We start from the raw sequence: 17,849 nt of genomic DNA, 5'->3' as shown, positions 1-17,849 counted from the left end.
AACACACTTAGAGCAGGAGATCAAGTAATTGCTTTAGTACTGTTTTATTAATTTTCAGCATAAACAGAAACTCCAAAAAAGAGATATTATCCATCAATGTTAAGCATTAAAAATCACTCAGATCTTCTCAGATTCAAAGCTGAGGCGTCCTTGAAGCGTGGGTACAAAGTAAACAAGAGCCCACAGAAATATGACTGTTCCACAGAGTGACACTCAATAAAAACAAACGATGTTTAAGCTATCTGAATAGCCATGCAGAAGGAAGGGCGTATGTTACATTCAGCAAACTGGAAGCATCGAGGTGTCCTGAGGCACATTCTCTACATAGCTTCGGCTCAGTAACCACACGTGTTACAGTATGTCTGCGTGATTTTATTGCTGGCTTAGTTTACCTGCAGGAGAAACTATATTATGCAATATGTGATCATTAGACCTGTATAAGTTCAACATGAAATTCATTTTAATTTGCTGCACTGCACAGGTTTTATTCATTTCTGTAAATAGATTGATCAGAAAACTAGCAGTTTGTTCTACTTGTCCTTTACTGTGATCACTCTTTTCAGTATGTATTTGTATGTATATGTATTTCTGAATGTTCAAATGACACTATATGTGCTTCATTGTAAAAGTAAACAAATAAACTTGGCTTTGCTGTCACAGGGGTTGTACTGTTCCCATGTATGGCTAAATCCTCTGGAAGTCATACTATGTTGTGCAGTGAAGAGCTCACTACAACCTGTGTATGCTGGCTACAGCATGCATAACATACAATGAAATTTCATCTTTGTATGTGCAGAGGCAAATAATGAATGCAAAAGCAAAGAAAACTGTGATCCGTTTGCAGCTTATCCATATTGTATGGATTCAAATTAACATTGCAGGACATGGTAGATTTGGGGTATGAGATGCTGGACTGATCAATGACAAAACATTCTTATTTTGTTGTGTTGCTGGCAGTGTGATTGCAGACTGCACACAGTCTGTGGTAAACTCACAGCAGAGCTTTACATGTCAAGCTGTAAGACTCAGAAGGCCAGATAGCAGCTACAGAATATGGGGCACATTGATTTAACTGTTGGCGCCAGCTCAGCAGAATATCTTTAATGCCATTTCCATATGCTCGCTGATTCATTTTCAGGTCCACCACAATTGAATTAAATGTCACATGCACTTGATTGAGAGACAACAAAGGCACAAGCCAACAGCTTTCATTTGTTAATAACTTACTGTACACTGAAGAGTATCTTTTAAACCAGAATGGTTCGGAGACATCAGTTGCCAGCATAGGTAAGTGAAGCTAAAAATATATGTTTTATTTATTTTCAGTGTATTAATATGGTTACTGGACGGCAATGTGAAGTTTAGAGTACAAATATGCTCCTATAAAGGTAGTAAAGGATCTACATTCTCCAAAATATAGGCTACTTTTGTTTGCATTAAAGCTTTCCGCGGCAAAATGGGTTGAAGTTAGCAAAACGGTAACAGATATTGGTCTGTCTAGTATAAGGCCTGATGACCTTGTTCGCTCCATCAGGCAGAAAGGAAATATTTATAATCAAACGAGAGCAAAGTTGGCTGAATAATCATAAATCACTACCATAGAGCATTCAACATTCAAACAAAACACTCCAAATTAACATGAATGTGAGCCCTAAAAAATATACAAGAATAATTTAAATCACAAAATTTTGAGAACTGCAGTATAGAATTAAATATGACAACCATGTTTTACAAGTCTACAGGCTTTTTGTAGTCACCGTGAGAAAACAGCAACAAATAAATCCTTCTGGTTCACCATGTGACTGATTATTCTTCAGCTAATACATTCAGGAAACAGCTGGGGGACAAAAAGCATTCTATCTGTTGCTATCATTATTTGGTGAAATGTCACCATTGGAAGACTGGCTGACGTTTTGAAAAAAATACTGGCTGATTGACACGGCGTCAAGGCTTTTGTACAGAAAATTTAAAGCACGCCTAAAATACGAGTGAGCCCTCTCCGGTGACCGGATAAATCAAGTCAGCAGTCGACTATCCTCCCTTCGTCGTTTGCAGATGTTTGTATCGCAGAATAAGTCGCTGTCAAGTCTGGCCTGCTCCAGCTTTAACTTGACAAATCACAGCAAACCACGGTTACCACAAACATTAATCAGCTGATTATATCGAAATATGTTTGCGGAGAACTAATCTTTGATATTTGCGCTGCTAAGCATGGTTATTTATATTCAACCCGAATGCTTTCTGACCTTATTGCCTGAGAGAACGCCTCATGACAAAGCTGCAGGATTGCTTGTTTAAGTGAGGGTTTTTTGTCGCGGCATGTAGTGTGTCATTGCAGTAGTACCAAAAAGACAAAAGCTGCTAACACTAATGTCTAATTTTGAAGCAGCATAGTAAACCGCAGACACCCCTCACTGTGTAAAGCACTGCTAGCATTTTGGAAGTGCTACCCATACTGATGCTAAACTGCGGATGTTGAAATTCAACATCAAGAGTTGGGAGTCTGTGGGGGCTGAGTCCTGTGCTCTGGAAGCCTGGGTACCTTTCGGTTAATGTTTGGTGCTTTGCCTTCTTCCATCCACCCTCCCTCTTTTCCTTTCTTCCCATTTGCTCTCTCCTTATTCTGCCTGCAGAGTTTAAGTGCTCGGGATATGAACACGTCTAGGTCGAACAGGCGATCTTTTTGCTTGACAGGAAGTGACTCCAAGGAGTCAGCATTTACTGGCTCAGAAGTGGAGGAAGTGGAGGAAATGGGCTGGGGTTCAAGGGAAGGCAAAAGCGGTGTGGTGGGGGGTGACGTCGTTTGTGGCAACAGAGGAGGAAGCAGAGAGGTGGGAGATGAAGGGAGAAGCGAGGGAAGGACATGAGAGGAAGATGTGACAGGGGGAAGTGGGCTTAATCTGTCTATGTCATATTCAGCTGATTGCCGCTGCATAACTTCCATGTAGTGGAAGACTGGAGTTGGGAGGTCAGTAGGGGAGAGTGGGAGAGGAGGTGAGGAGGTATAGCAGGAGGGCGAACGCTGCTCCAGAGAAGGACTGGGACTGGGCGAGTGGAGTCGAGACTGGGTGCTCTCCACCCAGCGAGAGATTTCCTGAAATAAATCCCCGGTCTCCTCCTCCTTTTCCTCTTCTGCTTCCTCCTCCTTCATCTCTCCATGGGCCTCTATGCTGCCACCAATGAACTCAACAGGCACAGGGAGGTTGCTAGTGTTACGCTTCCAGTGAGACAGATCCAGGATCAGCTTAGGCTCAGAGTAGTGTTGAGGCTTCCCCTCCCTCCAGGCGATCTTATCCAGATAGGAAGGAGAGCCCACTTTGTAGTCACAGGAGCGGCCGCAGTCAAGCTCCCCGTAGCCCAAACCACAGGCCCGTTCCAGAGAGGAGTGAGAGTTTTCCAGGAAGCGTTCAGCTGAGCTGCTGTGGGAATATTTGCGTGGGTCGACCTGTGTAAGACAGATGAAGAGTGGCAGAATGACAAAAGGTTGATGGTAATTACTTCCAGTTTGATTGTATCTTTAAATTCTTTGACTTAATTCTTGCTAAATATCATATGCTGTAGGTATTAAACTGTAAAACCCATAAAATTAAAATGAAGTTCAAGATATAAATACTAAAGACAGACATTACATTACAGACTAGATCTTGCAAGGAACATGCAAGAGGAGAAAAAAGTAAAAATAAACACTTGTGTGAAAATTATTTGTGACGTTTTCTTCCACAAGCACCAACGTCTCCTTCGCATATCGTTAAAATAAGATACTGGTTATACGTTGTTTGTATCAGTACAAATCAATCAGTGCGGGGCCAAACGACAGAGCATATCCAACCTGAGCCTCCTCCAACAGGGAGCTGGAACTTGCTCGGGGGTCCCTCTGCACCTCCTCATCCTCTGTAGTGTCTCCCAGGTCAGAGGTCGTGTGCCTTGGGGGCAAACAGCGACACTTTCCGCCTGACTGTTGCCAGCACATATCTGTTGATAAACTGTTCTCGTACCTGCAGGAAGGCAAAAAATATATTTGATAATGTCAAATCTTATTGCCAGATACTTTACAGTATCAGATACTTTATAGTATCTGGCAACAAGTGTAGTTTAGTGTCCTTTAAGAGAGATTTAAAATCAATTTAGATCTTGGAAACTGCTTCATTGATTAAGCTATGGTAGCAGTAAAATTTGCAAGCTCAGCCCAAACACATGCAAGTTGGAGTCTAAATCATCCAGATTGTGAGAATGAATGGTGGCCTCTCTTTATGTGTCTGCCCTGTGACCGACTGGTGACCTGCCGGCGTCCAAGTGCCAGCTGCTGCTATTTTACCCGGTGTCATCTGAGATAGCCTCTAGCGCCCCCTCTTTAAAGAAGATGTTGTTACAGCTAATGGCTGGATGTTAGAACTATGTTGCACTGAAGCATTATAAATCATCTGATAACATTAAGTTTTGCAGGACTATTACCTGGAAATAAATACTGGAAATAAATCCTTTTTTTATTTTTATTTTGCACAGATGAGTATCTGCTCATTTGTATTTGCTGCCAAATTGGCTAAGACACCAACAAAACAGACTAGCATGCATTTTGACAAATTGAAACAGGATAAAAAGCAATGACTTCAACTTCCCTACAAGCATATATATATATATATATATATATATATATATATATATATATATATATAGTATTGAATTTACAAACCTGTCCCAGTGGATGCTGGAGGCCTCACTGTTGCTATTGCTGAGGCTCTGCTCGGTGATGAGGCTGTCCACCAGTTCATCCTCGATGCGGAAGGGATGCGACGAGGTGGGCTCATCCTCTGGACACGAGTACTGCTGAAGGAAGGGGTGGGACAGCGCCGCCTCAGCCGTCAGACGATCCATGGGGTTAAAGGTCAAGATGCGCTCCAGGAAGTCCACAGCTGTGTGGAGGAGAAGAAGGGATACGCGCGGGAGGAAGGTGAATTAAAACATAAGTGACCACCAAGTGTGTTCTTAAGAAATACATTCTGATTTTTTCTCCCTCAAGACTAAATGGTATGTGTGAGACTTCCTAACCTCTAAAGCCTACTCAATCATCTCTTGATTTGCCACAAATGTGAGGAGCTGTGTGGTATACTGTATCTTCATTCCTCCATCACTCTTAAATGTCACCTTTCAGTTTAATACTGCTTGACCTTCCCCTTCTTCCCGCAACTCAATTCCCTCCACTCACCCTGAGCATCCACTTCAGGCAGCAATTCAGAAAAGGGTTTCTTGACTCTCCATCCATGACTGACATACGAAGGCATCACCTGAGAAAGTAAGGTTAAAATATTACAACGCTTCTGTTATGGTCATGGTAATATACTTCTTTCACAAAGTGTAGACAAGACCCGTGTCGGAAAAACACACTCAACCTTGTTTTAAATGCTGCTGTCTAAAGCTGCAAACACAGCATGACTGACAAAATAGCCAGACTGCAGGCAAAAGACTTGCCGCAGCCACTGAGGCGTCACCTGTAGCAGATCCTGCCTGTCCTCCTCTCTCAGCACGGGCACCGTGTCGAGGATCAGCTGCATCTGCTCCAGCTCGTGAGCTCCTTGGAGAGAGAGCAGACCAATGAGAGACAAGCTGAGATGAGGCTGAGGATCGGTTACGCAAGCAGAAAGAAAACCTGTGACCTGTAAGAGTCAAACGGGAATAACTGGGAGGCGGCAAGTGAAAGGAAATGCAAGGTGCAAAAGGAATCAGTTGAATTATGCAGTTAGGCTGGAATATTCTGCAGCAATTAAAAGCTGGAAGTGCAGGTTTATAGCAGCCACGTCACTTTTAGAATCATTGCTTGGAACGGAAAAATGTCTCTTTTTGGATCTTAATCTTTTTTTTCATTCTTCTGATTATCTACCTGAAACCCCTGAATAGATAAGGTTTAGAATTTACTGGTTATCTCAAACTATGACCAATCAGTCCAATGCTATATTCTCTACTTAAACCTCACACATTTGTGGGAATCAGATGCTGTAGTCAGGCTTAACTCTGTGCATTTACAGATGGAGAACAAATACCACAGATTTCAGCGTAAGTACAAGTGTATCATCCTTGTGCAAGCATGGGTGTGTGTGTGTGTGTGTGTGTGTGTGTGTGTGTGAACTCAGGGAGCGCAGCACAGCAGCATTTTCCACCCATATGGCACAGCGTCACCTTGCCCTTTAAATGTTTCCGTTTAATAGCTGATGGACACCAGCAGGTGGCGCTACGTCAACACATTTAATCTTAAGAAATGAGCAGTGTCTTTGCTTTAGAGTACACCGCTTTCCCTCTGATGGAAAAAAAAAAAATGTACAGCGTTTCCACTTTATCCATTTAGTTAATAGAAAAGCAGAGCGATGTGTGAAAGTGTAGCGCACAAAAACAGTCGGGAAATGACGGCAGACAGAGTGCATCGTCAGCACTGTACTGTGGTGTTCTGGTGGAGGTCGGATCAGCCTGTCAGGAGGAACTACATCTGCTTCAGACGGGGAGAATTTCTCTGTCTGCATTGTTATTCTGGTCAGGCAACAAAGTGGCCTTCAGAAAGAGAGTGAAGTGTCTTTGGTGGAGGACACTCTGGAAAGAAAAACTCTCCTTTGTACGGTCTAAGCACCTTTTCTGGCTTTAAAACTTAACAAAAGATGACAAAACACGAAGATGGGCATGAACATGACTGATTAAACAGATTATTCTAATGTTTGTGTTCAAGCTAATGACAATCAGAATCATACTCATGTGGGTTCACACAGAGCCTACAAGGAATTTGTCTTGGAGTTAAAAGAGTTAAAGTTAAGAATAAGAACGATATTAAATGTCCGCAATACAAAAAGAATATATGAAAAAGTCTGGATTGAAATAAGGAAGGAACTGTTTTCAGCAGAAAGGAAACTATTCACGTAGACACAGGTTGTGTGTGACTTACTGTACGTTAATGTAACTTGTATGATATTTATGGGGGTGGATGCAAGTCTGTGTCTGGTGTCAGTTCCTTATATTGTGCAGTAGCGCTGTAGATACTAATGAAATAACTGTGAATTATTTAAAAAAATAAATAAATAAAAGTATCTTTAACATGCATTTGTGGGATCCAAAAATATCAGACAGTATGCTGTCCAAAACAAGAAAAAGGTCTGGTTGGACTTTTAGTAACAATACATTCTTTTTTGAATACTCATGAGGTGATAGGTGATCTTGCATGACGAACAGTGGAGGTACCTGCAAACAGCATGCGTCCAGTGAGCATCTCAGCCAGTATGCAGCCCGCGGCCCACATGTCTATGGCCTTGGTATAATTGTTGGGGGACAGGAGCAGACGGGGGGAACAATACCACTTAGTTACCAAACCTTCAGACAGATAGCCCTGGAGGAGTTAAGTGAGTTGGACAGAAACAGGAGAAGAAGAAAAAAAGAAATAGAGAAAGTTGAAACACAGGGCAACAGCACGTTATACTGCAGTTATATTAGTGATGAGCGCGTGGCAGATGTTAGGAGCAGTGGGGCTTTGTAAGTCGGCATGCGGCTGAATGAAGTGTTCAAGATTCTCCCTTTCAGTGCAATTTTAGCTGACAGTTTGTTGGTGGTTATTTTTTGTGGGAGTGGAAGCGTTGCAAAGTTGGTGATGTAAGCTAAAATAAAAAAAATAAAAATAAAAAAGGAAACTTGAGCTCAGAAGACATATTTTGATTTACGCCTCCAAAGGCTTGGATAATCTCGCTTCTGGATGCACTTTGCAGTCGAAAAAACATTCCCCTGAATCCAAACCTTAAAGTTGTCACCCAGCCTTTGTTTCTCTGCTGTGCAACAACATATACACCCTCTCGTTAGCGCTGCCCTGACAAGACTCACCTTCTGCCTTTTTACTTTTGTAAAACACTCTCCTTGGGAATTACAATGATGTCGCGCAAGGAGATGAGCCACAGGCGAGCAGATTATCATACGAGTCCGATGTGGTGATAATGAGATGTTTATGCCTGTTATCATTAACACTCTCGTCGCCTCCTACAGTATATACATCGCTCCTCCTCACTCCTCGCTCTCCGACCTTACAACATCCCAGAATATCCGCACTTACTGCACAGTGTTTGACTATATTTGTTGTATCTCTGCTAAAACAAATTCCTCTGCCCCAGCCTCTTGAAGCCTGCACGACAAAGCATGCTTAATATTCTCACAAATGTTATGTTTTTTATGGGAATAAGTGGAAAGTAGTTTTTCAGTACTTATCCATTTGACTGTTATGAACTGTTTTGTGATGAAAGACACGCAAAAAGTTTTTTTAGTAGCTGGAAAAGACGCCCAGAGGTCTGAGGTGTCTAATCTGCCTCCGAGCACTCTTCCCCTATCATTTCTTTCATCTCCGCAGCCCTCCCTCGTCCATCCTTTCTGCTCTCCCATCACACCTCTCCCCTGAAAAGCCTACTATTTCAATTTTCTCACCATTCACCTGTCCCCCCCCCCCCTCCTATCTGGCACTGGAATTATTCTGTGTAAGCTTCTAGATGAGCGAACACGCTGGAAGTGGCTGTCAGAAACCGCTCTGGGAGCTTTTTCACACCACTTAAATGATCTCGGGCTACCTGTAACGTTCCACTAAGCGGGGCACGGCTCCTCTCTGGATTTGTGTTTTAGGTCTCTCCCAAAGTGGATTGGTAAGTTACTTGGCGGCCGTGCCTTCTTCGTCTTTGAAGGTGGGAAAATCAGAAAAGCCGCGGACGGCTTCTTGATCAGCAGGTTGTGACTCAGAGTGTTTATTCATAATGGGTCGCCCACACCACTGCTCCCACTTATATATATATCGCTCCCAGCAGCGTAGCCCTACGTACTGTAGAACTCAGCCTGTTTGAAATGCTTCTCTTGAGTTTTTGTGGGCCAGCTTTCTTAAAGGTTACATTCCTCCTAGAATAAAATGTGTTAAATGAATTGTCCACTTGCACAGCGCTATTGAGCAGCCCTGAATAAGAAGCTATAAATTGAGAGCTTCACGCTGGCAGCTCTCTTCCGCCTCAAAGGCCTCTCTTCTCCGTTCCGTTTCCTTCTGCACCACTTTCATTCCTGTCCTCCTTCCCTCTAACTTGTCACAATATCTGCTCCTTTTGTTTTACCTCCGTTCACCAACTCTGCCTTCACTGCACCTTACTCACAGCTTCCCCCCTCCACGCCCTCCATCATCGCCGCCGCCTGTCCTTGTCTGTGTGACAGAGGAGTAACTGATGCTGAGCGTTCAGTGATCAGTCTCAGATACATACAGTCACCTCGTCTTCTGTCTGTCTGTCTGTCTATCTGGCTCTCTCTCCTCCTCCTCCTCCTCCTTGCTGACCACGTATTACATCTGAGCTTTCCTTTCTGAGCCCTTGACAAGAACTTGAGAGATGGTGGCATTTGAAAAGAACATTTTAAGGATGGAGTTCTGTTCAGAAAGCTTTTCTGGAAACTGTTTCGCAGATAAGTTTTACAAAACGACGCATAAATGTGGTTTAAAACTGCACGTTGTAGCTATATTAACTCAGTTTTTAACAGCAAAAATTCACAATATTGGGCGCTGACACTTTCTTCCTCCTCGACCTTCTTCTTCCTGTCTTCACCTCCTGCTTTCCTCTCTGTCCTTAATGAGTTCTCATTAACTACACACGATATTTTCCCTTCTCCGTCCTCTTTTCTTTACACATTTCACTCTTGTTTTTTAACCACCCTTGCTTCCCTCACCTCCTTTCTCACCTCCCTTCTTCTAAGCTTCGCAAAAACTTTTTCAACACCCCGTCCTTATTCCGTGTCCTCCCGTTCTTCGTGTGCCCTTCGTCCGGGCCATGAATAATTGCTGGGCAGATCCAGCTCTGCCTCAGCAGGTGACATTCACACATGCACGCTCACACAAGCGCCTACTGGTGTAGACTGTAAACAACATCACAAATAACGCTGTTCTCCTTTTCCTCGTCTAGCCCCTCAACCCCTCTGTCATCTCTCTTCGCCTGAGTAAATGTTTGTCTGTGTAGTCAGAGGCGCACTTCTAGAGGGCTCATCAAACAGCCTCATTTCGATGCACTGCAGAGTCACGGTGTTTTGATAAAGCCACTGTGGTAACGCACGAACCGTGTAGTGCAAAGCACCGTGGAAGAAATGAGATTTTTTTTTTTTTTTTTTGGAGCACTTATACATAATTGAAAAGGGGGCTCATCCTTCAAGGGTGAGAACTAGAAATCTTAACTAATGCGACTGAGCCCGACTGTGATGCAAGAACGCTCTTTTCCAAGAACCATGAATGAAACATAAAGACAGTGCCGCCAGTCTTGTTTAACAGCTCGGAATGAAAGTCGGCGCCGTTCGTGAATTTCCATCACGGCTGAAGTCGGTAGTGGCTGCATCCATTAACACAAAGGGTTTGAAAAAGCAGGGCTTTGGTTTTGCATTATTAAATGGGAGAGAGGAGGCTGTCACGTTCACAGCAGGCATCTGCTTTGGTGTCAAAACTGGATCACAAGAAGCCCAGCATCGTCTTACACGCATATCATTACACATACTGGTGCATAAAACAACAGTTTTATGCACGTGACACAATGACAAACAAATCTATCTATCTATCTATCTACCTAGCTATCTATTTAGCTATCTATCTAGCTATCTATCTATCTAGTGCAGAGTGTAGTTCAGCCCTGAACATTATGTTCTCTGACAGATACTGCAGTTTCTGGAGGTGCAGTGCGAGAGCAAAGAGTGTGGAACACAGTGAGACACAAGTAAACCTTGTCTCTGCTGTTCTGCGTGGCCCAAACCGCCTTAATCTCTCTCCCCCTTTTTCTCTCTATACGATCATTTTTTTGTTCCCCCCTCCCCTTTAGCACTTTTTGTTCACCCTCCTTTCTTCTCCCTGCCTCCGCTTTTGCACTCTTCACCTCCCTTTCTCTCAACCCTTGCATGACTCAATACCTCTCACCCTTGCTCCTCCTCATCTGCTCGTTACCGTCCTCCTCCCTGCCAAACGCACCCCTGTGTCTGCACCCAGCTGATCCCCAGTCCCGTGTCCTGAGCTGACAAAGATCGCCTTTCACTGGAGCTCCTCTTCGCATGCAAAGAACCAAAAAGCACACGCACATCCAGCCCTGCTAGTGTTACAGGGCTGCTGTGGGTATCTCTGCGCATAATAAACCAGAACAATGGTGCGATAAATGGTCACATTCATCCCCCAGCAGCCTTCATCTACAATGGGCAGGCTAATCACAGCGTTTGATTAGTGCAAAACCTGATACCAGGCCTGGGAAGAAGACCTTAATGGCAGGGTTTGGGCAAGAGAGGAAGTGACATCAGTCGGCAACATCAGACTTGGGGATGTGTAATCAGAGAGGGCACTGGTAATGATGATAATAATCCGTACTGTAGCTGAAACATGCAGCTGTTACACACTTTTAAAAAGTACAGCTCTTGAATTTTGGGCTGTACTTTTTACAAGTGGCCAAGATGCCACTGAGGTAACACTTGAGCAAAAGAGTTTCTATAGAAGGATTCTTTTGCAACTTCTTTCGAAACCTTTGTTGCACAAACCACATACGATCAGAGCTTTAGGAGTTGCCGGATATTCTCATATCAGCAACAACAATGTCACACAGAGCTGGAACGCAAAGAGAATTAAAGAAAAATCCCCCCAAATTCTGCTGACTTGAATATTTCTTTTTTTGCGTGTGTGTGATTCATTTTTGTAGAACAAGTCTCACAAAATCAGGGCAGCCGGCACTACAGAGGCATAAACTTCCACGCTGGCTTGTCCGCATGAAGATTATGGATTTATAAAATTAATTTTAAACTTGTAAAGAGAGCACCAACAGAGAATAATGATCAGAGGCATTTATTGGCCCCTAGTCAAAGTTAGCCTTGGCACTTTGGCTACATTTACTCGCCCCAACAACAAGATTAGTAAGAGTTATTGCCTTAAAACTGGGAATGTTTATGCGTGTGCAGTGCTTATATGTCATGTTTGGTTATCACTTATTTCATCGTCTTACATTATAAATTTTTTTTTCCTTAATTGATCTGCATGTGACCCATCCGATTATTAAATGTATATGCATTTATAGAAACACAATATAGGGCTAATATATTATAATCGCTCTGATTTCCATGCCAAGAGCCAGTTTATTGCATTTGTGTATCTACGCGTGTGTGTGTGTGTGTTTAGGTGGGTCGTTGCGTATCTCACGGTTACCTTATGAGAATAATGAGGGTCGACAATTCTGGCCAGCCCGAAGTCTCCGATCTTGAGCAGCAGTTGGTCGGTGTTGATAAATATGTTGGCAGGCTTCAGGTCTCTGTGCAGGACGTTGGCCGAGTGGATGAACTTCAGTCCCCTCAGCAGCTGGTAGAACAGCAGAGTAGCATGACCTGTTCAAGGGCAAAAAAAAAAAAATCAGGCTTCAGGACACCGGGACACCCTCCAATGTACTCTTCCAAATAAGTGTACTCTGAATTGTGTTGATGACTCGGAATTGATTGCATCCTACCGGGGCAGGGTGCAACATTTTGTTAGTTCAATAACCCGACCATCAATCACACTGAAAATGAAAATCTGACATTACTTTGGACGTGTGACTCGTGGACAATAACCTAAAAACTGTCACTTTAATGATTTGTAACATACAGTTGGCTCATAAAAACTAGCTAAATGTGGCAATTAAAATGTTTGTTTTTTGTCAAAAACTTAATTAACAAGATCTTAAAAGGATTTATCCTAAATCCCATAAATCACAATGCAAACACAGACAGCAGTGAATTAACAAGAGACAGTTGAGTGTCTCAGTAAGAAGCATCATAGAATCAGTATGGTGATACGTCGAGGTGAGATTGACTGACTGAATATCTTCACAGAATGAAGGTTAAATCTCAGATTACCTGTGGGCAGCGGCCCCTGCTCAAGCAGCCGAGCCAGATCAGTCTCCATGCACTCCTGGACGATGTACAGGGCGCTGAGGTGGGTTGGGTCCCGGGGCAGCGGTCGCCCGTGCGGCGCCAAAACCTCGTGGACCCGCACCACGTTCTCGTGGCGCAGTCGTCGGGTGATCTTCACCTCCCGCAGGGCGTGTTTCACCGTCACGGCGTCTCGCATCACCAGCTTTTTAATTGCTACACTCTGTCCAGTGCGCTGGTCCACGGCTGACAGGACCAGGCCGGTGACGCCTGTGCCGAGAGGTCGAGGGTCGACAAAGTGACCGCTGAGGTCAAAGCCATGGAGAAAGGGAGGCATGTCCTGTCTGGCCATAACAGCTCACTCTAGAGGTACTAGGGATTAATCAATGATAGAGATACTCCAAGTACTGGTACCTGGTGATGGATTCAATCTCTAGATTAAGAATGTTTTTTTTTTTTTTTATTGTTTTATGCACACAATGTTACATCTTGCTGGTGAGTAAAAACCTGATGTTTCCTTAGGTAGTCAGTAGCTTTAGATGTCTGTTTTCTTGCAAACGCAACCCAAATGCTGTAGAAGTCTTGTGGGAAAATTGGGCCAGTTCTGCTGGCCCACAGAATTGGAAATAGGATTATTATATCAAGAAAAGGCTGTGCTGAATTTTGAGCTATACTTGGTATTGCAAGAAGAAGTTTCTTTGTGCATCATTTCACCTCTTCATTAGTCCTGTGCAGGGCAGTTTTTTATCAAATCAAGTTTTTACTGAGCCATCTGTTTCTAATGTGGCCCTGAAGTCAGAACACAGTGTTGTTGATGGAAGATCGTTTGAGCAAAGAAAAAAAGGGAACCTCACAAAGGATCAAAATATATTAAACCAAATGGGAGGAAATTTAACATTCAGCTTAGTCAGTGATAGCGCAGCCTCATGTTTAAACACGTGTCGGTAAAAAAAAAAAAATCTGCAGGATATGTTTAAAATGAAAAGATTTTCCCTTCAACGCCTTCCTCTTGACAGTGGTGGCTCTTTCTGCTCCAAAGATTTGTTTTCATGTCGTATTCTGCTGCAAGGATGCACTTTTATTCACTGAAGGAGATATTTCTCAATATCAGAATATCAGCGGGGTTCGTTAACACGACCCAGGGCAGGGGTATCCATAGAAACAGCCCTCTGTGCGGCTGGTTCAGCTCTTACAAGTGTCGACGCATGATGGGACGGAGGAAGGCGGACGGTCGGCTCTACACTCCTCTCTCTTTCTGGAAGTCTCACAGGGCAGTCAAAGACTTTGATGCTTAGGCAGGAGGAGGGAGGTGGAGTCATGTGCTTTAAACTCAATGAGACTCTGTTGGCTCCTCCTCTTCTTCCATGATACCACAGAGTGTCTCAGTCAGCCAGTTCATTCAGAGTGAGGTTGGACGGCAGACAAATCCCAGACCTGTGGTATCCTCTTTGTGTGTGTGTGCGCATACGTGTGCATGCGTTTAATCCCCCAGTTAATCTTCTTCCTGTTGCCTTCTCATGAACGTAGGGATTTCAGTATCGGGCCGCAGCCACGCTGGGAAGACACTGCCATCCATTAGCCGCGTTGCTCAACACATCACTGCTGAGGAAAAGGAAAAAAAAAAAAAAAAACAGGGTGAACAAAGAGCCGAGAAACAAGGAAGATAAAGATGAAAGTTACACAGCAACAGAGAGCCTGGGTGTTCACAGGCTCTGTGTTACCATTACATAAGACAGAATGGCACTGTAACCTAATCTACACAAGCAACTCCATGTGCTTAGAGAGGATAATCACGTCAGTTCAGTGATGCTTCAATATGAAGCTCTTAGCGTTTCAGAGACGGTTTAATGAGATGAAACAGATTTTTTTTTTTGCTTTTCCAGTGGGAAAGTTTTCATTCTTTTACTTGTTTGTCGCTTTCAGATCCACCTGAGGTTTTAGTTCTCATTTCTGCCCTTGCAAGGTCACGCGGTGGTAGCAAAGAAAAGCATCGACTTCCTCTAACCCCTAGGTCCCTGCACTGCGAGAACTCAAACAATCCATCAATCCATAAAACAAATCTCCCTGCTGTCAAAGGCCCGAGGGCATTGCCGAGAGTTAACTCTTTCTTGAAATGGTGGGGCCACACACACACATACACACAGTAGCGGTGTACACAGGTGCTCCGTTAGAGCCTTCAAAACACACTCCAAGAGACCCACTCACGTGTTAGGCTCCGCTGGCTAACTGGCCGAGGCTGCAAGAGTGTAAGGTGAGAGCAGAGATACTGAGAGAGTGGAAGCATTGACAGTGCTGCTGGGTGGGAGGCGCAGCACTGGGGTAACTTTATAAATAATGCATAACCACTGGAGATGGCGGTCGGTGCACTCTCTGAGCATTTACTCTCCTTATTTCTGCGGGTTATGCAATGAGACTATATATTATAAATAAGAATCATTTAACACATCCCAGTGCGGTGCAATCTTTGTGTGATATAATGAAATGAAATGAAATCTAACACTGTCTTTAAATGTCTTTGATTTGTGTTCAGTAAGGGGGGGGGACAAATAAAACTGCACTCTACACTTGAGCCAATGGGATGTTAACAAATTTGTAGGTGATAGCAGATATGAGCAAACAAGGGCGCATCTGTTGTACCCTGGCTTTGTGCAGCTGCCTCTCTTTGTCCCCGAGGAGGCTCTCTGGTGGTTGTGTTTTCTTTCTTTCTTTCTTTCCTTCTTTCTTTCTTTCTTTTTTTACTCTATTTACTCCCCAACAGGCATCAAGGCAGCTCTACTTTAAATGGGGAAACGCTGCATCCTCTCTGCACTCCGGCTTGATGCAGCTGTCTTTGTGTGTTCACATATAGACTCCAGAAACGCCCCTCTGACAGAACAAAAACACTGGGATTGAAGTGCATGTAATAAAACATAAAGCAATAAAATAAAATAAAAATAATAAAGTACACCAACCACACGCAGCCCTGTGCTCCGTTTCCAGAATCTTACCCACCTAAGTATCTGTTCGGCCACCAATAAACAAGAGGAAGGAGAAAGAAACAACCATCAGCACTCACCGGAGCATTACGCAGCCGCAGCCTGTCGTCCAGAAACAAAGATCCGGGGGGAAAGATGCGAGAGATACGGATCCTTGGAAGCGAAGAAAGTGAAACGCGACCGCATCTCTTTCTCCTTCCCTCTCTCCTGTGTGCGTGTGTGTGTGTGTGAGAGAGAGAGATTGAGATGATAAAGCAGCGAACAGTCGGTACGGGTCGGCACCGAGGGCGATCCGCCGAGATGAGATAAGCCAGCGGCTGCTATAGAGCCGCTTATTGTGGGAGAACTGTCCACTCTCTGTCAGCGCTTCAGAGGAGTGAGCTGGGAGGAGAGGAGGGGAGAGGGAGGAGAGGAGGGGGATCACCCCCGATTCAGGTACATCTCACCAGACCTGAGTGGCCTCACAGACTCTCACATACACTGGCTGCACCACAGATGATTAACTACTCATCTTTCTCCTCCATATTCTCCATCTCTCTCTGGACTAGTTTTTTTTTTTTTTTGTGTGTGGTGCTGCACTTCTTACTATAGTCTCCAAAATACAAATAATATAATAAGGACAATAGAGAAGCCTAAACCAGCTCATTCCGCCTTGATTATTATGTCTTGATCACCATGGCCATCTATCATCCTGACAGGCAAGAGGAGTTGTGGGTCTGAGATTCCCCCAAGGGATGAAGCTAGAAAGGAGCCTCTGCTGACTGTGAATGAATATCTAAACAGCAGCAAGGATGCCAACACATGTTAATGACCCCGGAAAAGAAAAACATAATTAGTTCAAGGAGAAGCGTTGTGCAAAGGAAGAATGGAAACAGGAGCCTGCATGTGGTAAAATACTGGATGTGTCATTTGCTCATCATACTAAGTATTAGGAGTTCATTCATTCATTCATTCATTCATTCATCTTCTATACCTGCTTATTCCTGTTAAGGGTCGCAGGGGTCTGCTGGAGATCCCAGCTGTCCGTATTAGGAGTCTGATAAGCAAATACATTCAGTTTGTGATTTCTTACTTTTCCTAAAAAAAAAAAAAAAAACATCTCTAGAAACCTGTGTGTGGGATGTCTCATGCTCCTGTTACGCAGGCAACAAGCAAAGTTTAACAGTCTTACAAAGTCGCACCAGTGTTTAGTAGAGACTGATCTTATGAGAGACAACTCACTGAGAGGAAAAGAAGAGAAAGAGAGGGGTGAGCGACTTAATGATTATGCAGAGGTGCTACAGCTGTAGGGATTATTAAAGAGGAGAGAGGGCGTACAGAGAACAGACCCATGAGTCATCTAATGTAATGAACTGTGTGTGATATTGTTACAATGATGTGGCTGACAATGACAATGAGAAAAGTGGAGGACAGGGACTATCCATGTCCCCTACTCTGAGTCATTTCGGGATGTGTAAAACAGCTCGGGGGTTGCTGGACTTCCGCGTGTACTGTGTGGGTTTACAAAATGAATGCGGTACAGCAAAACCTCTCCCTAGACTTCAGAAAACCTGATAAAGACCAGTTTATAATGAAATATCAGATCTATTCTTATACTTTATTCCATATTATTTGTCTTTTCTGTTCATTCACTCATTCATTTTCCTCCGGGGGGGTCGCAGGCGGGGGATGGAGCCTACCCCTCTGTCATTGTGCGAGAGACGGGGTACACCCTGGACAGGTCTCCAGTCTATCGCAGGGCTAACATAGATAGACAGACAACCATTCACACTCAGACGCACACCTACGGCGAATTTAGAATCACCATTTAACCTGACGAGCATGTCTTTGGACGGTGGGAGGAAGCCGGAGTACCCGGAGAGAACCCACGCAGACACAGGGAGAACATGCAAACTCCACACAGAAAGGCCCCAGTTGAACCCAGCACCTTCTTGCTGTGAGGCATCACTGCTAACCACCACATCACTGTGCCGCCCGGCTTTTCTA

General features: G+C 43.9%; 1 protein-coding gene across 4 annotated transcripts; it reads right to left on the bottom strand.

Annotated features, from left to right (window-relative positions):
• Positions 1-28: 28 nt before the first annotated feature.
• Positions 29-16,277, bottom strand: mapk4 (mitogen-activated protein kinase 4). 4 transcript variants are annotated; one of them, XM_084551448.1, is made up of 9 exons: positions 15,944-16,277; positions 12,874-14,490; positions 12,191-12,366; positions 7,216-7,360; positions 5,487-5,569; positions 5,204-5,282; positions 4,691-4,910; positions 3,830-3,995; positions 29-3,445 (listed from the first exon to the last, which is right to left on the bottom strand). In XM_084551448.1, the coding sequence occupies exons 2-9, from the start codon at positions 13,238-13,240 to the stop codon at positions 2,489-2,491; spliced, it is 2,193 nt and encodes a 730-aa protein (XP_084407574.1). In that variant the 5' UTR covers positions 13,241-14,490; positions 15,944-16,277; the 3' UTR covers positions 29-2,488. The 4 variants fall into 4 exon arrangements, with proteins under 4 accessions (XP_084407574.1, XP_084407575.1, XP_084407576.1 ...); XM_084551449.1 differs by having other exon boundaries at positions 12,874-14,487; XM_084551450.1 differs by lacking the exon at positions 15,944-16,277 and adding an exon at positions 15,526-15,625.
• Positions 16,278-17,849: the final 1,572 nt, after the last annotated feature.

Source organism: Chelon labrosus, assembly GCF_963514085.1.
Source record: "Chelon labrosus genome assembly, chromosome: 9".
Classification (NCBI taxonomy): domain Eukaryota; kingdom Metazoa; phylum Chordata; class Actinopteri; order Mugiliformes; family Mugilidae; genus Chelon; species Chelon labrosus.
Note: the sequence above shows the minus strand (reverse complement) of the source record. Positions and strands in the feature narration are given on the sequence as shown.